The 10,977-nt window shown below is 33.9% G+C and overlaps 1 protein-coding gene across 1 annotated transcript; it reads right to left on the reverse strand.

Moving 5' to 3' along the window:
• Positions 1-2,719: 2,719 nt before the first annotated feature.
• LOC116163324 lies at positions 2,720-9,805 on the reverse strand. The gene is made up of 11 exons (XM_031477213.1): positions 9,525-9,805; positions 8,885-9,040; positions 8,353-8,433; positions 8,101-8,301; positions 7,621-7,830; positions 7,246-7,380; positions 7,028-7,156; positions 5,555-5,737; positions 4,437-5,433; positions 2,953-4,238; positions 2,720-2,901 (listed from the first exon to the last, which is right to left on the reverse strand). Exons 2-11 carry the CDS (start codon positions 9,036-9,038, stop codon positions 2,720-2,722), a joined length of 3,558 nt encoding a protein of 1,185 aa, XP_031333073.1. The 5' UTR covers positions 9,039-9,040; positions 9,525-9,805.
• Positions 9,806-10,977: the final 1,172 nt, after the last annotated feature.

Consider the following 10,977-nt stretch of genomic DNA (forward strand, 5'->3'; position numbering starts at 1 on the left):
CCTACACGCTCCCAAACGGTGGCAGGTACTATAGGAATCACCCTGTATATTTTCAATCATAATAGTGTAGTCGAAATTCAAGTACACGAGCGGCGAAACTTTTTTTTCAAGGGGGTTTCAATCAAATAATTCGTTATAGGTTATGTTTAATTCTGTAACTATTTTTATGCTGTTTTAATAACAAGTATAAATTGAAAGAATTTACCATTAATAGGTTTCTTGGTCGAAATGTAGTTATAGGTAGGTGCTTGTTTGATAGGTAATTCGAATTGTGAAATATATAGGCAAAACTAGTGATGTACGTAATAGCTACATAAAATGATAAAAATAGCAAAGAAATAAAATCACGTTACGGCCTTAAAAACCGATAATCTGAGCCATCTAGGGCCAGTTCTTGTCTCAGTTAAACTTACCTAACATGTAAATACAGCACAAACCTTGTAAAAAAAAGGTCCGTGGAATACCATAACTGTTAAGTTTACCGACAAGTTTAACCGAGAGTTTTACAGAGATTTTAGATATGAACAACAGCCCTAAAATTCATTGAGGATGAGAAATGATGCATGAAATTAACAACATTAATTCAATTACAATAAATAAAATCGACAAGAACAAAAATTTTCGTTAGAGGAATCGGGAAATGTTATGCAACTTTAACAAGTTTCACCTGATGGTAGGTAATTTTGTCCATGATACTCTTATTTTATGTCGCGTCTGGAATACATAATTAACTTTGTCATTTGGCGACATTTACATCAAATGTTGTCATGTATGCATGTACCTATAGGACAATGTGGATGCCGGCATGTAGAGTAACTTTTTGGATATGCGTGATTAATTTTAGGTAAATGATGGAGTCTTATCACGGGGCAGTGATTGAAGGATATGTTTCAAAAGTGGTTGATTATTCAGCACAGTAGCATACCTACCTTCAACTGATTGTGCCTTGTCAGTAATGGGCTTCGTTAACTTAGCACCATCATTTTAAATTTCCGGCTAAGGAAAGATCGCGCTAGAATCTATATAGCTCGCGACACTTTGAGTGATAACGTCAATATGGGTTAGCGCTACCGCCAAGTAGTCTGGGGAGGTCGAGGTCGAGTTCTGGCGCATTCATCAGAAGTCACCATAATATACTTAAAGAATTTATAGGTACCTACTGTTTTTTCTTCTTTACAGAATGATGTGCTCAAAAGCAACGAAATTGGTAGGTAGGTAGGTAGTACGACTCTCTGTGAAACAAGATCGATTGAAACATTTTAAGTCGTGAACCGATTTGTAGCATTCTTGAAGCACTGTACACATTGAAAATGTGATAATAGAGACTCGCAAGCATTTCAGTTTAGCCAAAGTCTAGACAACTATCAATTTCAAATTTCTTTAATGATTTTAAACAAGGTTCAGTTAGGTACACATCGACTCTTAGCGTGGGTTTGCAGACTGTCAACATAAATCTTAATGAAACTTGAAAGCCCGTTAAAGCAGTTATAGGTAGAATCGTTGAGATGCGATGATAGCAAAGCCGAATTGCACAAAATTATTGGGACGCAAGGAAAAGTTACCACAAAGGAAATTACTACCCCCTGTATAATTTCAAAACAAAGGTATAAAAATCATGTTGTAGAAAGGTAATAACTCCAAAAGAATAGGTATCCTAAAAGATCTATCTTTTGCCCTTTTTTTGGTCATGTACTAGAGGAGTTCAAAGCTAGGCTTGCCTCTCATGCAAATTTGATTGGTAGGTACACCTAATTTTCAAATTTTAGTTCTGGTTTTTTTAATGGATGATGCAACTATCAAATTAGAATAATTAAAAAAGGTTACCTACCTTAAAAGCAGAGTAAGATTTGTGCAAAAAAATGCACAAAAATTGAAGTTGCTGTGAATGTTTTATATTTAGACACACTACAAACCCAGGGACCTTCTCTAGTATCAAGAAATTGCTAGGAATTTTTGAGATTGGTCTAGTTACAACTGCAACGCCTGAGCGAACATTTTCATCCTTAAAACGAATCAAGACCTACGTAGAACCAAACCGGCCACCATAGATTTAGCTTTAAGACCGTCAGAAATAATAAACTTGCTTCACGTCGAAAGAGACTAACCTTGGTTTTGTAATTAATAAATTTTTGAAAAGTATATTTAAATAATTGAACATGGGGGTGGAGGTTGAAGTGATCCCTTCCGTAACAACTGTATACCTACCACCTACGTGGTTGGAAGAGGATATAAAGAATCAAAACCAAAATCGTTTAGTTTACCTGTATTTACCGGAAGTTAATGACCACTTGCTTATTTTAAATGGAACACCGTATATATTACTTCATAGTTAAGATTCCATGCAAAATTTTATCGATCACCTTTCATGTAAGGTGTTCTTTACTCCCTACTAAACACAGGGGACGTGTTTACAACGAACACCGATATATGTTAAAAATTGCTATCGCTGCCTTATAAGATATAAATTCAGTACTTTTTTGTCTTTTATTAGAAGGTATGAAGTTCTGGAAACGTACACACTAACATAATACAATAAGGATAATTACAATCACATTCACATTTCATAATATCGACAACTAACATTGACCTATTTTATATTAAACAATTCTACAGTTGTAAACATTGATATTTAAAAACTGATATTTCCTACAAACAAAATAATACACTTTATAACAAAAAGGAAATTGTTGTACAATACATTTGAAATCTTTTCAAATAATTAATTTTTTTTTTTATTTTGATTGTTAATGTAAGCTTTTAACACTTCGGGCGTTCTCGACGATAATATAGGATGCTTGCTTATAACTTCAGAACATTTTCGTAAAGATGGCAAGTTCTTCTGCTCTAAATAACTTTTAAATTCACTGAAAACCAAGTTCCTTTCTGGAGTGGTCCACCTGACTAAAAATGATTATTTTATGGTAAATGTGATTTACAAAATTGCAAACATACCTCTTTTAAACTGACTACAATGTCCTACGGTTTCTTTTTTCTTAGTTTGGTATACCACGTAAGACTTTATTTGAGGAGGAGTCCTTTTTTCTAAGCAGGGGTATTGTTCCTTTAACTCCATACATTCTTTGTAAGTCGGAACAACACCAAACTGAATCATATGATCAAATTGTTCATTCACAGCTTGCTTTTCTTCATTTGACCATGACGTTCGTTTGGACATGGAAGTATTTATCGAGTCGTAAGATGCATCATTAGACGGTCTAGAGACTGTCGCATTTTTCTTACTTATCGTGTCAATTGATGACAAGTGCAATGTATTGGACGGTGTAGAGATTGTCGTATTTTTCTTTTTTGTCGTGTGAATTGGTTCGAAGTTGTCATCAAAGTGAGATGCAACATTAGAGGGTGCAGAGACTGTCGCATTTTTCTTACTTATCGTGTCAATTGATGACAAGTGCAATGTATTGGACGGTGTAGAGATTGTCGTATTTTTCTTTTTTGTCGTGTGAATTGGTTCGAAGTTGTCATCAAAGTGAGATGCAACATTAGACGGTGCAGAGACTGTCGCATTTTTCATACTTATCGTGTCAATTGGTGCACAGTTATCAAAGTTATTCAATATATTGGACGGTGTAGAGATTGTCATATTTGTCGTGTGAATTGGGTTAGAGTTGTCACCAAATGTGTCATAATAATGGGTATCATCCAACAAAATGGGCGAAGAGTCTCCATTATTTTGATTTCCAACAAAGGCACGAGAATCTTCTTCCGTGTCTTCTTCAACTTCGCCTTCTCCAAGAGTCTTTAATAAAATGTTTACAATGTTGGGAACTTCTCGACCTATAGATTGTCTGTATATCTTTTTGTGAATATCTATGTGATGACCTAAATGATTAGCCATATCCTCAACTAAAGGATCTGATAAATTATATAATGAACACGCTGTTGCAATTTGTTTTCGCAACTCGGTGCCTCTCAGTGTATGTGGGTTTGGTGCACCACAAGCTTTTGCGTACCTCCTTATTAAAACACAGGCACTCAAATGTGTAAAGTGAGTCCTTCCAGGTATGCCAAACACGTATGGATTTTCCTTTGGAACTCCATATGCTTCCCTGTATTTCACAATCATATCTGTGTAGCTGACTAATTGTCTGCTGAGAATAACTGGTACTGCCCGATTTAATTTTCCACGAATAAAAAAACGACCATAATTTCTTGCTACTGCCTTAACACTTGCATCAAGCTGTTGGAGGCTGTCATCATTTTCATTGACGTATTCAAATCTAAAACAGATTAGGTTCAAAAGTATTCACCCATTTAGATAAACTGAAGTAAGGTTTTAGCAACAAAAAGACAACAGGATTGAGGCGCAGAAGACCAGTTTGTGCATCATTCATATAGCTCTGCTATTACGGCATCGCGGACCCGTTGTCTTCTTATAAAAATCAGATCGTACGTATGTTACATATGTATCTACTTACGTCTTGTAGTCCGATAATTCGATCCTTTCCAATTCCCCCGCTCTTCTTCTATTAAATAATTGAAGAGAAGTTAAGGTTAAACCTGCCAAATCTCTCCAACATTTAGGTGTATACTCTATCAACAAAGAGTTATATGCTTCTTCAAGACCTCGAGTTAAAAAAGTTTTTAAAGCCAAAATATCTTCAGCAGTAGGCAAAACAATTTTTTTACGTCTCTTAGATTCACATTGATTTTCTCCAACAGTTTTGTTAATGTCAGTTGTGAAACCTTCATTTATTAAACATAATAAATCCTTCACCGCCTCTCTCTTTGCAGTATTTTGTTCTTTTATACACTCTGCTTCCAGAAGGAGCGAAATAGATTTTATGTGTAATCCCAAATTATATGCAGTAGATGGTGCTCTGTACTTCCCAGTACGTTCATCAAGTCCTGCAATGTGGTTTATTACATTCACTATGTCATCATAATATTTGGGATCAAGCATATCTCGTAGGCTCTTTAGATGTGGCTGGATTTTATTTAATTCATACATAAATTTTCCCATTTCCCTCATCCTTTGTCGTATCATTGACGCATGGTGGCTATTTCGATATTTTCGACACATTTTATTTCCATATAATACACATAACTCGTCAAAAGCAAAAATTGCAGTTATATCATCCTCCCTACAAGAAGATAATATATCTCTCACCAAACGATTACTGGCTTTTTGGTGGATATTCATGAACACTTTTTTGCTTTCTCTGCACACATTTTTTTGTACGGTCGCTTTCAGCGTATTATTAGTACACTTTGCGAAATGAACTTTTAAGGATATCTTAGCAAACATTTCACCGCATGAAGGACATGGTTTATAATGTTTGTAGTCCCTTGCCTTTACCTCATTTGGCCTTCTTTTAACTATTAAGGTACCAGTGTTAATATTTTGATCAGAGTTGTGCATGAATTGTGATTTTCCTCTTATCAACGCTATTTTGGCATGCCTCTCTGGATGACCTAAAAACAGTGTTTAAATAACTTCATGTAAGGTAACGAGATTGCCTATTCGGAATTGAACAAATAGCTTTGTGGATTAAGCAAGCAAAAACTACTCCAACCCTTACATAACTATCCCTACCTTTTGGTAACTTCAAAACATCCAACACTTCCTTTACATCCACATGTTTTGTTGTAATATGACGGCCAAAGTTGCATACTAGTTTGCTGCAGTAGGAGCAATAGTATTGCTTACACCCACCCTTAGATGGGAGCACTTTGATGTTCCTTTGGTCTACTTTATGGATATCTTGTATTAGATGAACTGAAAACAAATTTATTTGTTGTACTTGGTGGACTAAGTCAACGTGTTTTGTCTTTCATTTAAGGAACTAATGGCCGTTTGCACCGACAAATTTAAGCTGAACTTAGCTTAAGCATAGCTTAAAATACATGACGACCATTGTCTCAATAATCGTTGTCATAGATTTTAAGTTACGTTTAAGCTAAGCTCCGCTTAAATTTGTCAGTGCAAACGGCCATTAAACACACACGTTAGTTGGTATATAATATGCTACTAGATACAGTGTCACCTGGCGACATCTAAATTATGAGAAACCATGCGGGGAAGCGAGCCGTAATGAATCACATCCCCAATAAAAATCAGTAGTTGCTCGCCTCTGCACTATACGCCACCACAACCCGCTTATAAATATATAAGATTGTTATTATGTATACAGGGTGGACAAGCCAAATGGAATATTCATTATTTCGGCTACTGTAGACATTTATAGAAAATCCCAAAACAAGTCAAATTTAAATTATAAATTGACATTCTTAAATGTAAAAATGCGATCCCTACCTTCAACCTCCTTCGAGTGACAGTTACAATCCCCAATTTTTTAAATGGGAAGTTTAAAAGGTCTCTTCATTCTCTAACCAAAAATGTTATTGTTTGCAAATTTATTGCAAAAATTCACATAAAAAAAATAAATTACAGAATTTCGGTAACTAGATGATTTTATTTTTTTATATAAATTTTAAAACACACTTTTGGATAGAAAATGAAGAGACCTTTCAAACGATACATTACCAGCCCATACTGAAAAATGTAAATTTATAATTTAAAGTTGAAGTGTTTCAGGATTTTCTACAAATGTCTACAGTAAACGAAATTGTCCACCCTGTACGATTCATAAAGAAATATAGTTAAGATAGTGTATGAAGGTAGCCTATTTGAGCCTTGAGTGTAACTTTTGCGTGTTGGTATATGAAACAACTAACAGTTTTATATAAAAGCCCAAGTAAGCCACATGTTTCATTTTTCACGTATATCATTTGCATACCATTAATTTTTGCTTCCTTAGTTGTAAAACAATGACAAAAATAGCTCTGACAGAAATAAATAGAAAAATATATTGGACACTACTGGACAAATATGTAAGTAAGTAACAAGTGTGATTTAGAAAAGTCAAAAATGCAAATATTTATGCAGTTTGGTTAGAACGTAATAGAAATGTCTGTCTTGTTTTTGTTTGCTTGGCGCTTGCAGAGTTGAAATTACCAATTTGTCATGGTTGTAAACCCTAGGAATGATATATCACAAGTTTTTTACCTGATGTAAGCTCATCTGCACTTGGCATATCGGCGCTAGGGCATCTTTCATTCAGAACATTCGAACGTTTAATCTCTCTGCCTAAATGAACGATTTGGTCGTCCACAATTCTTATTTTTTTATTTGGATCTATAGTCAAAACAGTATTTATTATTAGGATTACCATCAGGTTATAGATACATACTGCATGTAAACTGTACTAATTATAAAAACGTTACCTAATGTCGGAGTGGTAATATATTCAGATTCTCTAGCAAGAGACTGTACACACATAGACTCGTCAGGGATCTGCCGCGCCATTTCTTCAAGTACAAATATTTGCTCATCAGCCGCTGCTATTAAATCAGCTTCACCTATAAGAAAATATAGAAATTAAAATACCTATTAAGAATTATTTTGATCAATAACATGACATGACAATACATTTGGAAAAACGAATTACTGTTTACCTATGTATGCACTTACATTGCTTATTTTACCGAAAATGAAATTTGAGTAGCTAATAAGTAAATGCAATGTAAAGTAATACTTAAAATTATAATTTGTATGCAGCAACAACAGTACAGATACAAATTCTTTTACATGAAATTTACCTGCACCTATGTTATGCCCCTCTTTGGCCTCAGTAAATGGCTGACAAGAATGTGGGTCTTCTGAATCTATTGTATTATCTTTACACGCCTGTAGCGTTTCAGTGTCATTCATAATGGATGTACCAGTGCTAGACTCTTCTGATGGAATATATGCAGGATCATCTGAAGCTGTGCTGGGGGAGGTATCTTTAGACAAAGTCTTAGCTAAAACTGATTATGAATGGTAAAAGTTTGGTTGAATACACATTTTAATCACATGCAAGTATAAATTATGAAAATGTTTTTGCAACGAATGGTATTATGTATTTACAAAAAACTTTTCATTTATAAATGTGCACCTTTAAATGATACACACTTCTGAATTTTTAAGAAAAGATAAAATTTTTTTATTCAATTCAGTAAGTACACAAAAAAAGTTGTGGAAACAAACACAAAATGGTGTATTTTTCCAACTTGTTGCACAAATAATTATTCACGAACCTTTTTCATTCAGGCGAACCAGAACACAAACAGGCTCCTTCGTACACTTTTCCACCATTTTTTGAGATCGCGTGCTGATTGATCTAGGAATATACTGTCGCTTATTAAAATTCAGTGATTCTGTATAGATCTCTTTAGTATGAGAGAAAATAACAGACGAGGTACTGGACCCTTGGGATTCCACATTGCACCTTTGTACACCTTTAGCGAGAAATAATTTAAAAAATACATAAGGTAAACTAGTTATCTTACTTCTATTTTTTGAAGAAATTGGATTATTATAAACTGACATGTCCACTTGTTTCAAACCTTTCTCATGAAGTTGCTTTATACCTATAAAAAAATCATTTTAAGTAATATGGCCAATACCTATACCACAGATCTACACATACAAAGATCTGTGCCTATACTAAGCTACACTTTGCGCCACTTATACTTGTGTAATGTATGACTCAGTTTTAAAATCAAGTGGGTTGAGACGAATCAACAAACAACAGTTGTGGCGTTTTTTTAAATATGCGCACCGATAGAAGTGTGCAATTCCAACTATTTTAATCTGTCAAATTCTGAAAGACAAAAAAGCTAATGTGTGACACACATTTTAAGACCGATAGTATGTGTCAGCGACACAATACCTGTGAACGGTATCCCCAATCACATAATAAGTGTTTTCTTGCATAAAACAAGCTTATTATTACGATACATCAATGGGTCATACACAAGTATATCTGGGCCAGACAATATTTATATTACATCTCTCTACCGTTTGAATTCAGTTCATTACCTGAAACCCATTTTTCTGTACGCCTTTTTTTGCACCCAGTGGAATCTTCTTCATGTATTCGTTTCATCGTTTCATTCAGCTCATTATATGAAATCCCCTTCCTTGTATGCCTTTTTTTGACTTTATTGGAATCTTCTTCGTGAAATCGGTTCATTGCTTTAAAGAAATAACTGTAAGTAATACAGAGCAGATGTAAGCAATATCCATCTACTTTGTAATGTAATTAAACTCGAATTTCTAAATTTTTTGAACAAAATTATCACACAAAATTGTTAATTTCAACTAATTTCCGTTATTCAACAACACAAAAGTTACCCCTATCATATCCGATCCAAGACGCCCTACAGGTTAGGACCAGTACCTTCATCAACCGCCTACCCACTGAATATTTTCTATGGGTACAATTATTACCTAATTACTAGTGTATTAATCATTGATTCATTAAATTTAATCAACAACTAACGAAGCATAAAAGTACCGGCCCTTAAAGGATGTCGATTAGATTAAAAATAAAAGTTACAATTAGCTTCAATGTCATCGGGCTCAAGATCATCACTACCAATAACCCCAATAAATTTATATTTGAACTTATCTAAATTGCTTTTGAAGGAATATTAGTCAATATTTTAATCCAACATACCATTAATTGCAAGAATCCTGGAGAATAGTAACTGCCTCTCGACTTCAAAGACTTGAATTTTAAGCTACAACGCGATAAACCAACAACGCGGCAAACTAAAAGAACGGTAAGCGAACAAGCGTTCAACTTCACTATAACGCGGCAAACTATAACGCGGCAAACTACAACGCGGCAACTACAACGCAATAAAGTAACAACGCGGCAAACTAAACGAACAAGTGTTCATCGTCACTACAACGCGGCAAACTATAACGCGGCAAACTACAACGCGGCAAACAGCAAGCTTGTGGAATTCTGGAAAAATTAATACACTAATTACAAAAAAAAATTTTATATGAATGGTATACTTACTATTATGCATATAATTTAAAAGGATACCCAAATTTACCACAAGGGCACTGGTAAAATACTATTGCCTCAATTTTCGTTGGAAGTAGGGGCACACATTTGTCACATATCAGATGATGGCAGCCATCAAGCAAATGGACCGTATGATTAAAAACAACGCCTTTGCATCGTACACAATATGGAAGATCTGAAAAAAGCATATGTATAAAGAAAATCATTTTAACACTATTAAATCGTCTCTCAAAAACAGCAAAAGCAATACATAGAAAAATACCTATCGTACAAGGTATCCGTTTTCTCGACTCAACAATGGGTAGGTATCTGAATTAAATGGGAGAAGGTTGGTATTTGAAAATGTATTTCAAACAATTTTTAATAAGAATAAAATTCTCTACAACTTTGGTCCAGTAACTTTTAGTCGTAGAAGTTATTAACTTGACATTCCACCACAAAACTTTGAAATTATTGATGTTTAAAATAAAATCAAATTAAAGTGTACATTTCAGAGAACACTGTGATAAAATACCCAAGTAAACGTGTGGGAATAAAAGAACATAAGAATTTAAAGTCTGGAAGATGGATCCGTGGCGCACTAATACTTGCAATTAATAGAAATGAATAGTGGGAATGCGCAAACTAATGTCTTCTTACGTGGCGGCACCTGTATTTATTTGTGTATTTTATTGTAAAAACTATTTTGAAGTTTTGGACACGATTTTGAGTTATGTGAACACGGTTTTGACGTTTGAGCTGACTACTAGCATTTTGTAGATTTTTTTAAATTTTTCTAGTATTTTTTTGATATTTTAGAATTTTTTTGAACGTTCTAGAATGTTTTGTAGAATTTTTTAAAACTTCAATTTTCTAAATTTTTTTAAATCTCTTGAATTTTTTAGAAGTTTAGAATTTTTTAGATATCTTACAATTTGCTAGAATTTTTTAGAATCTTCTAGAATTTCGTAGAACTTTAATTTTTTCGAATTTTTTTACAATTTTTAAAAAATTTCTAAAAGCTAGAGTTCTTAGATACTTATATTACAATTTTTTTTAGGAATTCTCTAGGATTTGTTAAAACTTCTTAAATTTTCAAAAATTTTTTTAGATT

The sequence above is a fragment of the Photinus pyralis genome, unplaced genomic scaffold, assembly GCF_008802855.1.
Source record: "Photinus pyralis isolate 1611_PpyrPB1 unplaced genomic scaffold, Ppyr1.3 Ppyr1.4_LG1, whole genome shotgun sequence".
Taxonomy (NCBI): Eukaryota; Metazoa; Arthropoda; class Insecta; order Coleoptera; family Lampyridae; genus Photinus; species Photinus pyralis.

What these genes read in the sequence shown, in the direction of transcription:
- LOC116163324 (XM_031477213.1), bottom strand. Translation starts at nt 9,038, where the DNA reads ATGAACCGATTTCACGAAGAAGATTCCAATAAAGTCAAAAAAAGGCAT. An exon ending in GGTTCGCCTGAATGAAAAAG is followed by an intron (nt 7,831 to 8,100) that starts GTTCGTGAATAA and finishes ATTCATAATCAG; the next exon opens with TTTTAGCTAAGACTTTGTCT. An exon ending in TGTTTTGAAGTTACCAAAAG is followed by an intron (nt 5,434 to 5,554) that starts GTAGGGATAGTT and finishes CACTGTTTTTAG; the next exon opens with GTCATCCAGAGAGGCATGCC.